Source organism: Pongo pygmaeus, chromosome 6 (genome assembly GCF_028885625.2).
Source record: "Pongo pygmaeus isolate AG05252 chromosome 6, NHGRI_mPonPyg2-v2.0_pri, whole genome shotgun sequence".
NCBI lineage: Eukaryota > Metazoa > Chordata > Mammalia > Primates > Hominidae > Pongo > Pongo pygmaeus.
Window position 1 is genome coordinate 38,821,521 of NC_072379.2, and position 17,974 is coordinate 38,839,494.

At 44.5% G+C, this 17,974-nt stretch overlaps 1 protein-coding gene across 1 annotated transcript in view; it reads left to right on the forward strand.

Annotated features, from left to right (window-relative positions):
* Positions 1-17,974, forward strand: part of PKD1L1 (polycystin 1 like 1, transient receptor potential channel interacting) — a 181,230-nt gene that overhangs the window by 127,923 nt on the left and 35,333 nt on the right. Inside the window, exons 44-49 of the mRNA XM_063667326.1 lie at positions 499-617; positions 6,822-6,932; positions 12,564-12,687; positions 14,018-14,101; positions 14,735-14,907; positions 15,977-16,211. Coding sequence (XP_063523396.1) covers positions 499-617; positions 6,822-6,932; positions 12,564-12,687; positions 14,018-14,101; positions 14,735-14,907; positions 15,977-16,211 — 846 coding nt within the window. The remainder of the gene's footprint in view (positions 1-498; positions 618-6,821; positions 6,933-12,563; positions 12,688-14,017; positions 14,102-14,734; positions 14,908-15,976; positions 16,212-17,974) is intronic.

The following is a 17,974-nucleotide window of genomic DNA, read 5'->3' on the forward strand; positions in this document are numbered from 1 at the left end:
ATACCTACAATGAGTTCACTTACCTGGCTACTGTTATGCCCTGTCACGAACAGAGTATGAAAGTAAAAATGATTTTTGAAAAAAGAAAAGAAAGGTCATTTCTTGCTAAGACTATACTTTAAAATGATTTTTTCATACATTGAAAGTCTCTAAGAGAAAATACTGTGCCAGTGCCCAAGATAATTGCTGCTGTAATTTGACGGTAGTAGACACACCCCTCATGTACAGCAGCTCTTTGTAATAGCCCAACTGCAATCCCTGCCAAAAAAAACTTGCCTGGGACATGAGCAGATTTTTAAAAATAGGTCTACCCCCCGTCTCTGATCCCTTCCCCAACAACCTGGTCTATGTTATCCATACAAAGTACCTCTTTGTTCCCAAATGCCAGGCTGAAGGCACAGCACAGCAATGACTCATTCCTTGGCTTGGCAGGAACACCAGGGGCCTCTCTCCTTCCACCCGCCAGCCAGCGGCTCACAGCGCTCTTGTCCCTAACAGGTCTTGGCTGCCCGACAACAAGCTCGCCACCTGCGCTGGGCGCATCCACCATCCAATGCCCAGCTGAGGGTCACCAGAGAGAGGATGAGGAGAGAGAGTCGCACACGGGCTGCCCTGAGGTGGGTGGCGGCTTCTGTCGGGAGGGCTTGCTCCACTCCAGCTCCCTTCTCGGAGGCAGCGCCCTGCTGCCGCTGATCCGCCTGGGAGATTGTTCTCCTCGAGAAGTGGGGAGTGGAGGTGGGGACCCCCTTGCTGTCCCCAGAGCCATCCTTATTTATATAACAACCTGTGCTGCCCAGCAGATGGGAGGAATTCAGGGAAACAGAATTGAAGTCAGAAAACTCAGTTCCACAATTTGCCCATGATGGGAAGTTGATTAAGAAAGCTTCCTCCTCTGGGCCTCAGCTTCATGCGTCCAGCATGGATTCACACACACGATTGGATTTCATCCCACCCCATACGTGTGCTTAGCACATGGTCTGGGACTTCTGCTTCTCCAGCTGGGGCACACAGGGATGTGGAAGCTGTAAGATAAATGCAACACCTCTTCTTAGGGCATGGATTTAGCCCAGTGACAGGTTATTTAAAAATAAGCTTAATATTCAGCTATGCACAGCTATGTTATGGTTCTCATAAAATATTTTGAATTCTTTTAGATAAAACACAAACCTTAAGCAATATCATGCTGTGGCAAAGCTCTCCAACTTCTAACTCCAACACATTTCTCTCAGTGGTACCATCCCCCTCCCATCATGGTGGTGCTGAATGGCAGCCACTACAAGGAGCCTTCTCTAAATGCTAGCCAAAATCCCTCTTCAAATTCAGAACACGAATTCGGTCTCCTACAAATCTTTCTCATGTAGTTTGTCAAGGACTTGGGAATTTCTGATAGTTTTGAAAAAAATGGCATGTCATAGAAGCACTTCCAACCATCTTCCTTAAAAAACAATCCCTTCATACAGTGTGGCACACCATTAGCTTCCCCTTAAATATTTTCACATCCCTTTCCAAGGAGAAGAGCTGTGGTTGTGTTAGGATGTCACATTTAAAGGAGAGTGGGAGAGGAATTCCAGGAAGATGGAGCAGTGGCCAAGTTTTTTAATCTTATCAAACCTCCACATAAAAATAGAGTAATTAAGATAGCAAAAACAAAACCCATAGAAAACATGCACAACAAAATTAAATGAGTTGGCCTCCACCACACACACCTCCAAAGGCACTCAGGTGGGGACCAATCAGAGAGTGCACCCACCCTATAGCTCAGCAGCTACAGAACATGGTGGAGGGAAGGATGGGGTACTTGATGTATCTGAGAATAGGAGAACTCCAAGTTCCTGTAGGTGTTGTTCACTGGGAGTGTGGTGGGCGCATCTTGAAGGAGTTTGCAGAGTCAAGTTCACAGGTGAGTGCAAGGTCTGGAGGTCTGGAGCTGCTGGGCGAGCCCAGCCCTCAGAACTAACCAAACCCAGCTCTGCCAGGACATAGCCCTCTGGGGTGGGGTGGCTGGGGGCGCTGCTGGAGGAAGCATCCAAACCAAGCAAAACAGGCCCAGAGAAAGCATTTAGGAAACAGGCAAAACTAGTAAAGTATTAGGTTATAAAATTAAAAGACAAAAACCAATATCATATTTATATACAAGCAAAAGTCAGAGATTTAATACAAGACCATATTCAACAAAGCAAATAATAAATACAACAAAATATGCTTAGGCATAATCTTAAGTATAAGTTTCTCTAAGATTTCACTGAGGAAAACTTCCCTATGACTTAAAATCCAGACACAAAAAGGGAAAATAAAAATAAATTGGATTACATAAAACTTGAAGAAGCGAAAGAAATAACTCCTATGTCAAAAGAAACTATTTGTAAAATAAAATGGCAGTGACAAACTAGGAAAAAATACTTGTAACAAAATTTTAGTATTGTTTCTTTCTTTCTTTTTTTTTTTTTTTTTTTGAGACAGAGTTTCACTCTTGTTGCCCAGCCTGGAATGCAGTGGCTCAATCTCAACTCACTGCAACCCCCGCCTCTCAGGTTCAAGCGATTCTCCTGCCTCAGCCTCCCAAGTAGCTGAGATTACAGGCATGTGCCACCATGCCCGGCTAATTTTTTGTATTTTTAGTAGAGACAGGGTTTCACCATGTAGGTCAGGCTGGTCTTGAACTCCTGACCTCAAGTGATCCACCCACCTCAACCTCCCAAAGTGCTGGGATTATAGGCATGAGCCACCACACCTGGCCTAAAGGACCAGCAACTCTTTAAGACAAAAAAAAAAAAGTGGACTGGAAAAGTGAACAGAGAGTTCCCAAAATAAAAGAAGTTCAAATGGCCCTTTCACTTACAGTAAGAGAATTGCAAATTAAACTGTGAAAATCCAAAAATGTGACCACATACTCTGTTAGTGAGGCTATGGCAAATAGAGCATTTCACACAGTGCTGGTGTGAATGCAAAATGGTACAGCCACTATGGGGGAAATTTGAAGTATCTACACAATGATAGATTCATTTACCATTTATCCAGCATCCGCACTTCTTACAATCACTCTTACAGACACAGTAAGTAAAACATGAGCATATCCATGCACAAAGCAATTTATATGGGACCTTTTGTAATGAGAATATCCTAGAAATAATCCATATGTCTTGCTGGAGGGACAGGAACACAGTGGAGTAGTGTCCAGCTATGTAGAAGCATGAGGACTATCCCTCCAGACTCCTAGGGAAAGGCCTGCAGTATTCTCTGCAGGAGAGAAGCCAGGTAGAGGAAAGCGGGTGTGCTGTTCTGCCCACTGCTTAATGAAAGGGGACATGAATATGCATGCCTGTAGATCCGCTCACCCTAAATAAAACAAGGGAAAGGCAACCCAGGCACCTTTAGGAAATATTAATAGTTACTTATGGGGAGAGAAGGAATAAGATTTTTTTAAATCTGTGTTAAGGTTAAAAATTCGACCATATAAACCTAGTCTCTAAGGACAGAAAAGAACTAGGGGAAAAAACTCTAAAGCTGTTTTCACCAATCGTATTGTTAGTGGAGCGTTAGTATCTTTATTTTCATTGTTGATTTATTGTGGGGTAAAGGAAATGAAGAATTCTGTTATTTTCTAATTCTGTCATTCCTGGTGTCCTTTAAAAGTGGAATTCTTGATATGAGAGAAAGAAGGTACAGATTTGAGTTCAAGGAAGTCAAAACTCTGTAGTCCTGAATTTGAATTGAAAGTATAGGTATGGAATCATGTGGGGTTTTAAAAAATATTTTTCTAGATTTTTCCAGCAAGAAAAGCCCTAGAAACAGCCCAGAAGCAACACACAGTTTTAGCACCTAGATTTGGTCCGCCAAAAAGAAATAGGAGTAACTAGGATTCCTGATTTGAAGTTGGTGATAGAAAATGTACAAGATGAACCTGGAATATTTCTTAGGCAAGGGAGCAATTAATAACTGCTAGAGTCATTGTCAGAGGACCAAGAAGCCAGTTTGAAGAGGCTCACATTTGTCAAACATGGGGTAATTTGACATCAAGATTAGAAACTACTGAATTGAAGTTCATGAAATCTATCTAAAGCCATGAGCTGGTAACAACACCCACAATGTAATTGATCAGTGTTGGTGGACACCCAGAAACCAACTTTATAAAAGCCAGTGAAAGTCTGCCTTTCCTACACAGACTGTACCCCTGGGAAACCACATAACAGGAGGGGGGATATTTCTCTTTAGAGAGAAATTCCAGCTAATGAATGAGGACCAGGCAATAGAATTAGAGCCTGGCCATTTTTGCAGTTTTAATGAAGTAATGAATCTAGACATTGCTCATTAACAGTGGTCAATATAAAAGAGAGAAGGAGAGAGAGAGAAACATTAGACATTATGTGTGTTTTCGTGGGAAAACACCATCATCTATGAGGCAACCTATCCAAAACAGTCCAATCTTAATCTGATGAAGTGATTTTGCCAACTTGTAGTTTACAGTAAGAGTATATTGATATCACCACGGAAAAGCAAGACTCTGAGAACTCTACAGTACAAATAACCACTTGCTCAACAAATAGATCGCAAAGAAGCAAAAATAAATAGAGATGATACCTATGGACTGGAAGAGACATGAGGAGGAAAGTAATTAAATGTAATTCGCCATATTAACAGACTAAATAAGAAAAACCACATGCTCGTCTCAATAGAGGCAGAAAAAGCATTTGATAAAATTCAACATTAATTCATCCAAAAAAAAGAACCTCTCAGCAAACTAGGACTAGAAGTAGGAATAGAAAAGAGTTTCCCTGAACTAATAAAGGGTATCTATGAAAACTCGACACCTAATATCATACTTAATAGAGAGATATTGAATGTTTTTTAAGATATCGAACAAGGCAAAAATGTCCTTTCCGATCACACCTATTGAACATCACATTGGAAGTCCTAGCCAATGCAATAGGCAAGAGAAAGAAATTAAAAACATACTGATTTGAAAGGAAGAAATAAAACCATCTATTGGCAAATGACATAAATCGTCTTTGCAGAAAATCCCAAATAATTTACAAAAAAAAAAAAAGGGGTTCTGGAACTAATAAGTGAATTTAGCAAGTTTGCAAGACACAAGTCAATATAAAAAAGTAAATTATATTCCTATATACCAGCAATGAACAATTGAAATTTAAAAAGGAATACTATTTACAACAGCGCCAAATAAATGAAGTACATGGACGTAAGTCTAAGAAAACACGTGCAGGATCTGTATGTTGAAAACCACAAAACACTGATGAAAGAAGTCAAGAAGATCTGAATAAATGGAGAGATAGACTGTGTGCGTTGATTGGAGGACTCAGTAATGTTTAGATGTCTATTGTTTCCAATTTGATCTGTAGTTTCGATGCAATACCACAGCTTTTTTTTTTTTTTTCAGACGGAGTCTCACTCTGTCACCCAGGCTGGAGTGCAAGAGTGCAATGGCGCGATCTTGGCTCACTGCAACCTCCGCCTCCCGGGTTTGAGCTGTTCTCCTGCCTCAGCCTCCGGAGTAACTGGAATTACAGGTGCCTGCCACCATGCCTGGCTCTTTTTTTTTTTTTGTATTTTCAGTAGAGATGGGGTTTCACCGTGTTAGCCAGGATGGTCTCGATCTCCTGACCTCGTGATCCACCCGCCTTGGCCTCCCAAAGTGCTGGGATTACAGGCGTGAGCTACTGCGCCCGGCAAAATACACAAGCTTTTTTTTTTTTTTACAGATATTGACAAACTGATTCTAAAATTTATATGGAAAGCAAAAGAACCAGAATAGCCTAAACAATTCTGAAAACAATGAGCAAAGTCAGAGGACGGACACTATCTGACTTTAAGACATACTATACAGCTGCAGAAACCAAGGCAGCATGATGTTTGGGGACAGATAGACATGCAAATCGATGGAACAGAATAGAGAACCTAGGAATAGACTTACCCAAATATGCTCAACTGATTTTTTTTGGCAGAGAGAGAAAGATGATCCAATGGAAAAAGGATGATCTTTTAAAAATGGTGCTGGGGGCCGGGCGTGGTTGCTCATGCCTGTGATCCCAGCACTTTGGGAGGCTGAGGCAGGTGGATCACCTGATGTCAGGAGTTCGAGACCAGCCTGGTCAACATGGTGAAACCCCATCTCTACTAAAAATACAAAAAATTAGCACGGCGTGGTAGTGGGTGCCTGTGATCCCTGCTACTCCAGAGGCTGAGGCAGGAGAATTGCTTGAACTGGGAATGGGGAGGTTGCGATGAACTGAGATTGTGCCACTGCACTTGTCTAGGTGACAGAGCTAGACTGTCTCAAAAAAAAAAAAAAAGTGCTGGGAAAACTGGATATTGATATGCAAAATAAATAAATAAATAAACCCCAACACACACCTCACACTTTATACAAAAATTTCCTCCCAGGGATTTAAAAGCCGAGTTTCATTTAAAATCTTTTGGCCCGGCATGGTGACTCACGCCTGTAATCCCAGCACTTTGGGAGGCTGAGGCAGGCGGATTACCTGAGGTCAGGAGTTCTAGACCAGTCTGACCAATATGGAGAAACCCCGTCTCCACTAAAAATAGAAAAGTTAGCCGAGCGTGGTGGTACGCGCCTGTAGTCCCAGCTACTCGGGAGGCTGAGGCAGGAGAATCGCTTGAACCCAGGAGGCAGAGGTTGCAGTGAGCCAAGATTGTGCCACTGCACTCCAGCCTGGGTGACAGAGTGAGACTCCGTCTCAAAAATAATAATAATAATAATGATAATAAATCTTTTGCAAATTGAAACACTCAGGTACCTACATACAGGGTCTGTATGGATGCTAACTTAAAAACTCTTCTTACAGAGACATTTCCATGGACATCCTCATGCTGCTTCTGCTTTTGTGTGTAATATATGGGAGATTTTCCCAAGATGAATACTCCCTCAATCAAGCTATCCGGAAAGAATTTACAAGGTAGGAGGTTTGGGTAACTCCTCCAGATCTGGGGCCATTGCACTATTCCATAGCCTGTGTGCACCTTCGCCATGTTTCACATCCCACATATGAAACACTGGAAAGACTGTCACCATTTCCCCAGTATTAATAAAACCTCCCTCCATTCACAGACTTTGGACACGTTCTTAGCATCTCGTTTGGGGTAAATAGTAAAACAAGGATATTTGAAGGAATTTTAAGTTCTGTGCCAAAACAGGGTCTTGCAGTTTCTTTTTTGCTGGAGACCTCAGAGTTCTATCAAAGCCTATAGTTGAAGTTCATAATAACTGACACTCAATTTCTAACAGTTTTTTTTTTCCTTTTTGAAACAGTTTTGCTCTTGTCACCCAGGCTGGAGTGCAATGGCGCAATCTCAGCTCACTGCAATCTCCGCCTCCCAGGTTCAAGCGATTCTCCTGCCTTAGCCTCCCAAGTAGCTGAGATTACAGGCATGTGCCACCACACTTGGCTAATTTTTTTGTATTTTTAGTAGAGATGGGATTTCACCATGTTCGTCAGGCTGATCTTGAACTCCTGACCTCAAGTGATCCACCTGCCTCAGCCTCCCAAAGTGCTGGGATTACAGGTGTGTGCCACCATGCCCAGCCTTCAGTTTCTAACACCTCTCAAGTTCTTGATCATTTCTCAAGTTGTTCATTTGCTTCTTCCTCCTCCTTTCTGTAAGTAGCAGATGTTGATCATAGGTAAATCTAGCAGAACTGAAAAGTGTAAAGCAGAAAAATTTCCTTGATACCACCAGGCAAAGGCAAGCATGATAGCATTTTGTTGTGTCATATTTCTTTTCCATGTCTCAGTGCTTCTAAAATTGGGATGCATATTGTCATCAACAGGTGCATTTAATGTAGTCTTCCTTTTATTTCTGAGAGTTGTTCTTGAATCCACGGTTAGGCTTTATTTTCACCTGCCACAAATAGTCAGTCTGATAGTCCTTTCAAGGCAGTGTGGCTTTGAATTATAAAGTGCATGATACGAAATAATATTGGTTCTTTGCTATGATTTCAATGCTGGTAAATACAATAATTCAGTGTGTTCCAGGAGTTACCTTATTTACCTTGGTGAATATTTAAAGACACATTTATGCAGCAACTCTATGAGTGTGTTGCCTTTGACTAAGTAGTTCAATTTGACGTAAATAGTTTTTGGTTGGATTTTTTGGCAGAAGTGAGTGGCTGGAAAGTCAATTTAATTTTATCAATTATTTCAGAACATATTTATCTTTATTTTTTGTGAGAGAGGGTTATTCATACGCAGCAAGATAATGGCTAATGGATATTGTCCCCTTTGTCAGTGTTTTGACCCACTCGTAAGGTAAGACCTGGAAGTCCCAGTGCTATGAGTCTGGGTGTTCTGTAGCTCAGCAATCCAAGTGTTTTTTTTTTTTTTCTGCTGAGCATTGTAATAGTGAAATTAAGTGGAATTTTCCGCCTCCTCATTTGTGAAACCAGCAGTTATTTCCATCCGTGACCAACTTTTCAGCTCTCCTATCTGTGCAAGTGCACAGCCTGTGCCAGTAGGTGGTGCTGTGTGCAAAACAAAGTGATAATTTGGGTCCTCAATGGAAATGGAAATCTAAACATGAAAAACCTCTGGCTTTTGCTAGTTTATTTTTTATCTCACATTTCACAAGTCAACATTGTTTGACATATTTCTCATATGAATTGTTGCTTCTTGATATTCAAATCAGAAATATCGCAGCTGAGATAATGTTTGTGAGATCTCTCAGGTGCACATGAGATTGATGTGCTCACATTCACAACTCCTGTGGGTTTGCATAGATCTTATGTTTCCCACAGGGATGCAAAACCTCACTGCCTCTGGGTGCTCTGGCCACCAGGCAGGGATATATAAGTGAACCGGTTGGTAATGGAATGTTTAAAGTGGACCCTCTCCATCTCACCTCCTAGCCCCCAATACCTAATCCTGAAACATCAACAACAACTGAGGGTTTGGCATTTACTAGCATTCCAGATAGAGAAGCTGAGTAAGCCCAGGAGTGGAAATGGATGAAACAGAGTTCAGAGACTGGGCCCCCAACTCATGTTTGGTTGCCAGGTAACTCTGGCAAGTGCTTGGACTTAGCATCTTCATCTATAAAGGGAGGGAACTGGACTACTAAGTACCTTATGTCTTAAGAAGTCATTGCGTTCTTGGATTTTGCCATATTTAAATTGTATTTGAAGTGTTTCTAAACTTATGGAAGACTTCATGAAATTCCAAAAAAAAAAAAAACAAAAACAAAAAATAAACCAGCAAATAAAGCAGCAATCAATGAAGCAGGAGTTCTATCCAAGTGCCATAAATGTAAAATAACAGCTGATTTTATCTTTTGTGTTGTTTAGCCAGCTTTGTGGGCTTATTTTATATAATTGCGGTAACTAATACAGACAGGGCCAGAATACTCCTGGCTCATTTGGTTCACCACCTGCACTTTGGGTGTGCCAGGAGTGAGGTGTGAGATGTCTACAGTCTGGCCATTGGGCCTTTTGGCTTTGGGTTATTTTCAGGGCTTTTTAACTTAGTTCCTTAATGTTATTCCAATAGGGAAGCAAGTGTCAAGAAGTGATACCATTTCCCCAAAAGTGGTGCAAACTCAACATGGCTATAATGTCTATACTTTATTCTTTAAAAACACAGAAAATGGAGCATATTAGTTGCTATAAATGTACAATGTTTGTCGTCAAATCATCTTGCTTCCCACAGCAGATGCTCAACACTTTCCTCTGTTGAAAATTCACCTCCAGCCATCCTTTGCCTCTTTCCTACCCTCCTGCCCTTTTCCCTGCATCACTGTGCCCCCGGCTCATTCATCCTTTCCTTTGGCGTGAATATTTGCAGAGATGTATCTGCTCACCTTATGCCTCCCATCTCTGTCTCCATCTGTGTTCTCCTTTCCTGATGCCTCTCTGTTGCTTCATTCCACCCTCTGGGTGCTCTGGCAGGCCTCCAATTTGCTCTGCATTTGATAGTTTGACAAAACTTGTAGAGAAGTCCAGAGTTAAGAACCAGCACCCAATAAAAGACCTGCAAAGATTAAGTTCTAAAGATGTATAAACCAATGAAGATCAAATACTTGAAAGGATAAGAGATCATTTCTTTGTAAGAAAAAGGAAATAAAACCAGTCAGATAAATTAATTCACTAGACTTTTACTCATACATGCTATGGAAATTTTTTTTTTTTGAGACAGAGCCTCGCTCTGTTGCCCAGGCTGGAGTGCGGTGATGCGATCTCGGCTCACTGCAGCCTCCGCCTCCCAGGTTCAAGGAATTCTCCTGCCTCAGCCCCCCAAGTAGCTGAGACTACAGGCGCCCACCACCATGTCTGGCTAATTTTAGTGTTTTTAGTAAAGACGGGGGTTTAGCCATATTGGCCAGGCTGGTCTCAAATTCCTGGCCTCAAGTGATCTACTCACCTCAGCCTTCCAAAGTGCTAGGATTATAGGCCTGAGCCACCGTGCCCAGCCATATGGAAATTTTCGAACACATTTATAGTATATATAGATGATTGGTTGAGGCTACTGCATCTCTTTATTACTCTACATACTAGTGACACTTATTTGTCTTTGATTTTTTTAATATTGTCCAATTATTGTCATGACTATCAAGTTTTAAAAAACTTTTTCTAAATTATCTGCAAAATCTGCTCTGAATCAACAGTGGAGTGTCCGTTCTACACCTTACCTGTAAACATAGTCTTTGTGGTGTGCTGGAAACAGTTAACAACTGGAGAACAAAAGCACTGATTTATAGCATCTGCCAGCCAATTTCCGTGGTGTAAATCCTCCCACCATGGTTGTTTGTTTGTTTGTTTGTTTGTTTTAGATGAAGTCTCACTCTGTCACTGAGGCTGGAGTGCAGTGGCATGATCTTTACTCACTGCAACCTCTGCCTCCTGGGTTCAAGCGATTCTCCTGCTTCCTGAGTAGCTGGGATTACAGGCGTGCACCATCACGCCCGGCTAATTTTTTGTATTTTTAGTAGAGACGGGGTCTCATCATTTTGGCTAGGCTGGTCTCAAACTCCTGACCTCAGATGATATGCCTGCCTCAGCCTCCCAAAGTTCTGGGATTACAGGCATGAGCCACTGCGCCCAGAACCACCATGGTCTTTCACACCACCAATGTGACATCACTGAACATGGAGTTGGGAGGAGTTGTGCAAAATTGGCTCTCACAGTGAGAGTCGGCTCCAGGCCTGCTATCTACAGCCCAACTTTGCTCTCAAGCCTCGTTTACCAAAGCCATAGCTATCATCTGAATGACTCATAGTGTGTTCATTCTTTGGAGTAGTCTGGATCTGGTGCTGGACCAGGCATTCAATTGTGTGTACTTGGGTGACTTTCTAACTTCTTCTCACCTTATGACAAAATTCCTTTTTCTGAGAACTATTTTGGTCTCCCCTTTTTGTGGAGAGAAACCTGGATGAAACAGCCACATCAGAGCCATTTCTGTTTGCTGAGGGCATGTTGATGAGCACCCCATCCTTTCCATTCTTCGGTGATTCTTCATGGGAAGCTATGTATGAGAAGGTTTTTTAGAGTTAGGTGAGAGGTACTTTGCTTTCTCTTAGGAACACTTGATTGTATCCTTTTGCCTCTGGCTGTAGCTCAGAGCCAAATGGACACCCTGCTGCTGCCATGCACAGCCTTGGCCTGTGCATGTGGCTTTATAGCAGTGTCTGAGCAAACTAAAAATGATAAATTTTGTTCATTTGACATTATTTCAGTGCTCCCTTAAATCAGTTCCTTGGTGGAAAAATGAAGCATATCTATAAACATAATAAAGAAGTTAATTGGAAAGAAAACAGACTAGTGTTTGTGCCAACACTGCACTTCATCTATGTCTTCATATCCGCCACTCACAGGCATCTTGGGAGGCCAGTCACATGCTGCGCCCAGTCTGCAGTCGGTGCAGAGAGAGGACTGGGTCTTGGTCTGGATGTCCCAGAGCCTCCCTTGTCTACCCTAGCCCTGATGCTCCCTCTGCACCAGCCCTGTGGCCCCGACACCTTCCCACCCTTTAGGGTTGTGGAAGCCCTCACCGTCCCCTCTGCCTGGAATACCCTCCCTCAGATGACCAAGGGCTCCACCCTCACCTTCAGGTCTTTGCTAGATGTCACCACCTACTGAAGCCTTCCATGGCTGCTGGAACACCTGCTTACCCCACCACTTGCCTGTCTTTCCTGCTTTTTTTTTCCTCCTTCATATTTGTCACAACATAGTATATATTTGCTTATTTATCTTATTTGTTGCCTGTTTCCCCATAGGAGGGCAGAGAATTGATTTTCTGTTTCCTAGTGCCTAGAAGAGTGCCTGACACCTAGTAGTTGCATAGTAATGTTTGTTGAGTGACTGACAGAGTGAGCAAATGAACAAGTGCTTCACCCACCATTCTCTCTTATCTCCTGCTACTAAGGAGCAAAGTGAGTTCCAGGGTTTCATGCTTCACGCTGCAGGCAGCTTGAGTTTAATTCCTGCGGAGTACCTGAAATCTGAATGAGAGAAAAATTGGCAAAAAAACATGCTTTTGTTCTCAAGTTTAGTTGTTCTTGTTGATGCAGAAGCAACTTTTTATTTTTGTTCTTGCATTAAGAAATGCCAGAAACTCCTTGGGTGGCCTGAGAAACATCGCTGACTGGTGGGACTGGAGTCTGACCACACTTCTGGACAGGCTGTACCCGGGAGGCTCCCCATCAACCCATGTGCCGGGGGCTCAGGTGAGCTTTCCGTCTCCTCTTCATAGGAGATCATCTCAGAAAGGCCATCTTGCAGTGGGTGAAACAATCACTAATGCTGAACTGCAGCACTGCGTAGGTTCTTCAATGACCATGCAGGTGTAAGGCCGGTGACTCTCCAGCGGGTCCCAGCAGAGCATCCTGTTCCTTTCCTGTCAGAACCCGTTGGCCCCATCCCATTACACCCTGCTGAGCTGCATGGGATTCTCCAGATTCCTGCGCTTCCCAGGCCTGAGATAGACACAGGGGCTATGGCAGAGCCTCAGGAGCCCTCAGGCTGATGGGGTATGAGGTCAGGAAATGGAAGATTCTAGTTGCACATGCAAAATACCCTGACAAGGAAACACAAGAACCACCCCAAAACAGAGGAAGTGCAAGGAAGCTTCCAGAAAGAGGAGAGGTTGATCCCAAGTTCTGAAGAAAAAGTTAATACGCATTTTGCATAATCCCATTCCTTGCTCATCTTTTATTTTCAACCCCTTTCCCATGTTTAAAAATGAAATATCCTGCGGACAGTGGCTCACACCTGTAATCCCAGCACTTTGGGAAGCCGAGGCAGATGGATCACAAGGTCAGGAGTTCGAGACCAGCCTGGCCAACATGGTGAAACCCCGTCTCTACTAAAAATACAAAAGTTAGCTGTGTGTGGTGGCCTGTGCCTGTAATCCCAGCTACTTGCAAGGCTGAGGCAGGAGAATTGCTTGAACCCGAGGGGTGGAGGTTGCAGTGAGCCAAGATCATGCCACTGCACTCCAGCCTAAAAATACAAAAATTAGCTGGGCATGGTGGTGCATGCCTGTAATCCTAGCTACTTGGGAGGCTGAGGCAGGAGAATTGCTTGAACCCGGTGGATGGAGGTTGCAGTGAGCTGAGGTCACACCACTGCACTCCAGCCTGGGCGACAGAGCTATTCTCTGTCTCTAAATTTAAAAAAGAGAGAGAGATATATTTGTCCATATTCCTCGAGCAGTTTATTTATAATTTTATTTTGTTGTATTCTATATAGTCTCTTGGGTTGATGACACTGGAGAAACTTTCAAAAAAGATGAAAGAGAGCATTCTCATGTGACGCAAGTTACAAACATCATTTGAACGTTAATCCTTTTCCAGGACAATTCTAGGGAGGTTGTTGCTGCCTTCTTAGAATGTTGGTTATATCCCTAAAATGGTATTGGAAGGAAAATAAAACTCTGACCTCTATGGTAGTAGGTGGAGTTACCCAGAGCATCCCCACGCCTTTTGAGCACCGCTTGATGAGGAGGTTCGAGGTCCACAGCACACCCAGTCCTCATCATCTTTTTTCTCCTTTCAGCCTGGAGCTCTTGGAGGAAAATGCTACCTAATAGGCAGTTCTGTAATTAGGCAGCTAAAAGTTTTTCCTAGCCATTTATGCAAGGTAAGATGTTCCTTTTCCTTTTGCTTCCAAAAATAAATGGAATTAGAGAAGTCTAGGCAACACTGGGGCAGGACCCTGGCAGATCATTTGAACTTCTCTGAGAGTTCAGTGGTGATTGGAATTGTCAGTGCCAGGGCTGGGGAGAGGGCAAGCCTCACCCTTCCTTCCTTCCCCCTTATGAACCCTTTCCCAAAGCCTCTTCCTTGGCATTCTGCTGCAGGTTTCTTCAATTCACTTTTTGGCCTTAGAGACTGGCATTCTAGGCAAAACTAGGATATTTAATCAAACAATCTAAAAATAGAATATTCACATATCTTTTTCTAATGGGGAGGGTGTGCCCTGAGACAGGCATTTTACCTAGCATCTCATGATGGGGAAGTCTTCAAGTGGTCTAAGCCTTAGACCCTTACACATTTCAGATGCCAACCTTCCGTGGATAGAGCCTTGATCCTGTAGCTTGAGCTAGAGTCTGTAGACCACGAAACAGGCTGCAGAATGAGCCTATGAGGAGAGAAGGGCGCCATGTTGCAGGACAGAGCAGGTGTTCACGTGTGGCCAGGCCTGGAGACCCCAGATTGCAGGGTAGCCTTGGGAATAGTATCTGTGTCTTCTGACTGCTGGTTTGTTCTGCAGCCTCCCAGGCCATTTTCAGCACTCATCAAAGACTCTATTCCTACATGTATTCCCGAAGTTGGAGGCCCTGAGAACCCCTACCTGATAGACCCAGAGAACCAAAACGTGACCTTGAATGGTCCCAGGGGCTGTGGAGCAAGGGAGGACTGTGTGCTCAGCCTGGGCAGAACAAGGTCAGTGAGATTCGAAGGGCCGGGACTCATCCTGCCTGCCGCTGCCACTCCAGCTCGGGTGCCTGCTGGACGTGGCGCATCTGCAGCAGGTGCGGCCTCCTGACAGGCCCGCGAGGTCAGCACACCACTGCCAGGGGCTCCAGCAAGACTTGTCATTGTTTTGAATGATAGAAACGTCACACAGGCTCAGGCCTCCATGTGGGAGAGCACAGAGCAAACGTTCTTTCAAAAAGTGGTTGCTAGAACATCTGTAGCTCACGGAATATAAGGAGCATTTGTTGCATGCTGACCTTGTGCCAAGCTGGGTGTTTACTGTCTCATTTAATCCTCACCCAGCTCTGTGGAGTAGGCCCTGTGCTACTTTTCCCACGTCCTGAGGGTGAGGGGTGGAGGTTCAAGGGCGTAACAAGCACGACCCCATGTTGCAGCTAGGTCTGAGGTCAGGCCGCCTGCCCCATCCAGCCAGTCACACTGTTGTCCACAGCCACCCATGGCTCCCCGAGCAGCGTGCACCTCACACTGGGTTGAAGCTGTGCTGACCCAGTGGTAACACAGATGGTCTTAGACCAACGGGAAGGTCTAGACAGTTACAATAATGTGTGCCTTTGAGTAATACTCTTTAAAAAGGGAATGATTTAATTGTTACTAAGTACAGGTTAGTATTTAGTAACTGCCTTCTCCCAGCTTGTTTGTTCCAAACAGTGGGGACTCTAGAAAAAAAAAGAAAAATGAATATTCTAGAGTCCCTGGAGAGAGACAGTGGGCATCTCTGCCTCACATGGGGTGGGGTGGGAAATGGAGGCCTCTGTTCTCCAGGTCCCTCCTGCCTGAGGGTCCCCTGGGCTGCTGCAGGGAAGAGGGTGGGGCAAGGAGAGAGGACAGACGGCTATTGATGAGGTCTCTTAGACACAGAGGGCCATCTGTCCTGCCCCTTGAAGCCCAGGCACTGTGTGTCCTTGCGAAGTCTAGCATAGGGTGTTCCCAGCATGGGACCTGCAGCTGGGAGCCTCAGTAGACTTCTGCGCCTTCCTCCCTGCCCTGCCCTACCCCAGTGTATGCTGCTTTACAGGCCTGAAGCCCACACGTTCCTGTCCCGACTCAGGGCCAGCATGTGGATTGACCGCAGCACCAGGGCTGTGTCTGTGCTCTTCACCCTCTATAACCCTCCAACCCAACTCTTCACCAGCGTGTCCCTGAGCGTGGAGATCCTCCCTACGGGGAGTCTCGTCCCCTCATCCCTGGTGGAGTCATTCAGCATCTTCCACAGCAACTCAGCCCTGCAGTACCACCTCATGCTTCCCCAGGTGAGCTGACCTGCCTCTTGGGCCTCCTGGAGGTGCACAGGAAGATGGGGCTTCACCTGGGCTGGGCTTCTCCACCAGACAGGACTAGTTCCCTACCCTTTCACCCACCCTTCCGGTCACACTCTTTGTCACATCCCCTTCGTGCGGCAAGCATCACACTAAGGGCTGGGGCATGAGATGAAGAAGACCCCCAGTGGGGAAGCCAATCTTCACATGTGTGGCAAAGGCAAATATAGAGCTGTCTTGAGGTACCAAATTCATCACGGGAGAATTGGGCCTGACGTTTAGATCCCCCCAGGGATTTAGCTCAGGCTGCTGTAACAGAATAGCCTACACTGGGTGCTTTAAAAAGAGACATTTATGACCAGGCGCAGTGGCTCACGCCTGTAATTTCAGCACTTTGGGAGGCCGAGGCAGGCGGATCACAAGGTCAGGAGTTCAACACCTGCCTGGCCGACATGGTGAAAACCCATCTCTACTAAAAAAATACAAAAATTAGCCGGGCATGGTGGCATGCGTCTGTAATCCCAGCTACTTGGGAGGCTGAGGCGGGAGAATTGCTTGAACCTGGGAGGCGGATGTTGTAGTGAGCCAAGATCGCGCCACTGCACTCCAGCCTGGGCAACAGAGCAAGACTCCGTCTTAAAAAAAAAAAAAAAAAGAGGGAGACATTTACTTCCCACACTCCCAGAGGCTGGAATTCCATGATCAAGATCAAGCCTGGTGAGATTCTGGCGAGGGCTCTAGTACTGGGAGATGGCCGCCTTCTCACGGTGTGCTCACAGAACCTCTTCTTTGTGGGTATACACAGGGAAAGAGAGCAAGAGAGAGCTGTCTAGAGTCTCTTTGTGTAAGGACGCTAATCCTATAGGACCAGAGCCCCAGTTAACCTTGATTACTTCCTTAGGGGCCCCATCCCCACATGTATCCACACTAGGAGTTAGGGCTTCCTCCTGTGAATTCAAGGGAACACAAATCTTCAGTCCACAGTACCCAGAGTTTTGATGAGATGGAATATGTCCACATAGCTTCACCGAGCAATCCAAAACGCCAGAAGTCACTCTGAGCTATTCCCTGGGAACTTTCCTGATTTTCTGCCTGTAGTTGACTTTTCTTCTATGAAGAACTAAGTCCTGCTGACTTTTCAGGTCAAGGTTACTTTGCTTTAGCAGTGAAGAGAGGGGAGTCTCAAGAGGTTTTAGACTCTAGGGACTGTTCAGTGACCCGGTAAAGGCTGAGATTTGTGTAGAGCTCAGCTCGCGCTGGTGTGGGCAGAATGGAGGGTGGGAGCATGGGCCACTGGTCAGGGTCTGCCTGGGGGAGACACATAAAGTACTTACCTTGGGCATCAAATTTAAGGGGCACCACAAATACTTGGTTATCAAGGCAAACAGTATTCTGGTGCAATATTTATAAACATCAGAATTCATATCAAAAAATCATATTGGACAAAATATGGAAATTGTAGGCAATGGCAGGATGTTTTCCTGATAGTTTCTTTGCCTCAGGCTCCAATAAGGCTCAGAACAGCACTGCTGTTAAACACCTTGCAGCACCCAAAAGTGAACCCTGCTTTGATTATGTGTGTAGCTCCTTACAGCAGGCCAATGGGACACAATGCACATAACTCCAACAGAGGACAGAGAAGATGCATAAAGCCCTGCTGATGTGCTTCAGTTCCTTGCAAATCCATAACTAAATTTGAGTTTGGATTAGTGATTAAAGGCATGAATCAACAGGTAACTCACCACTGGAGAGAGAAT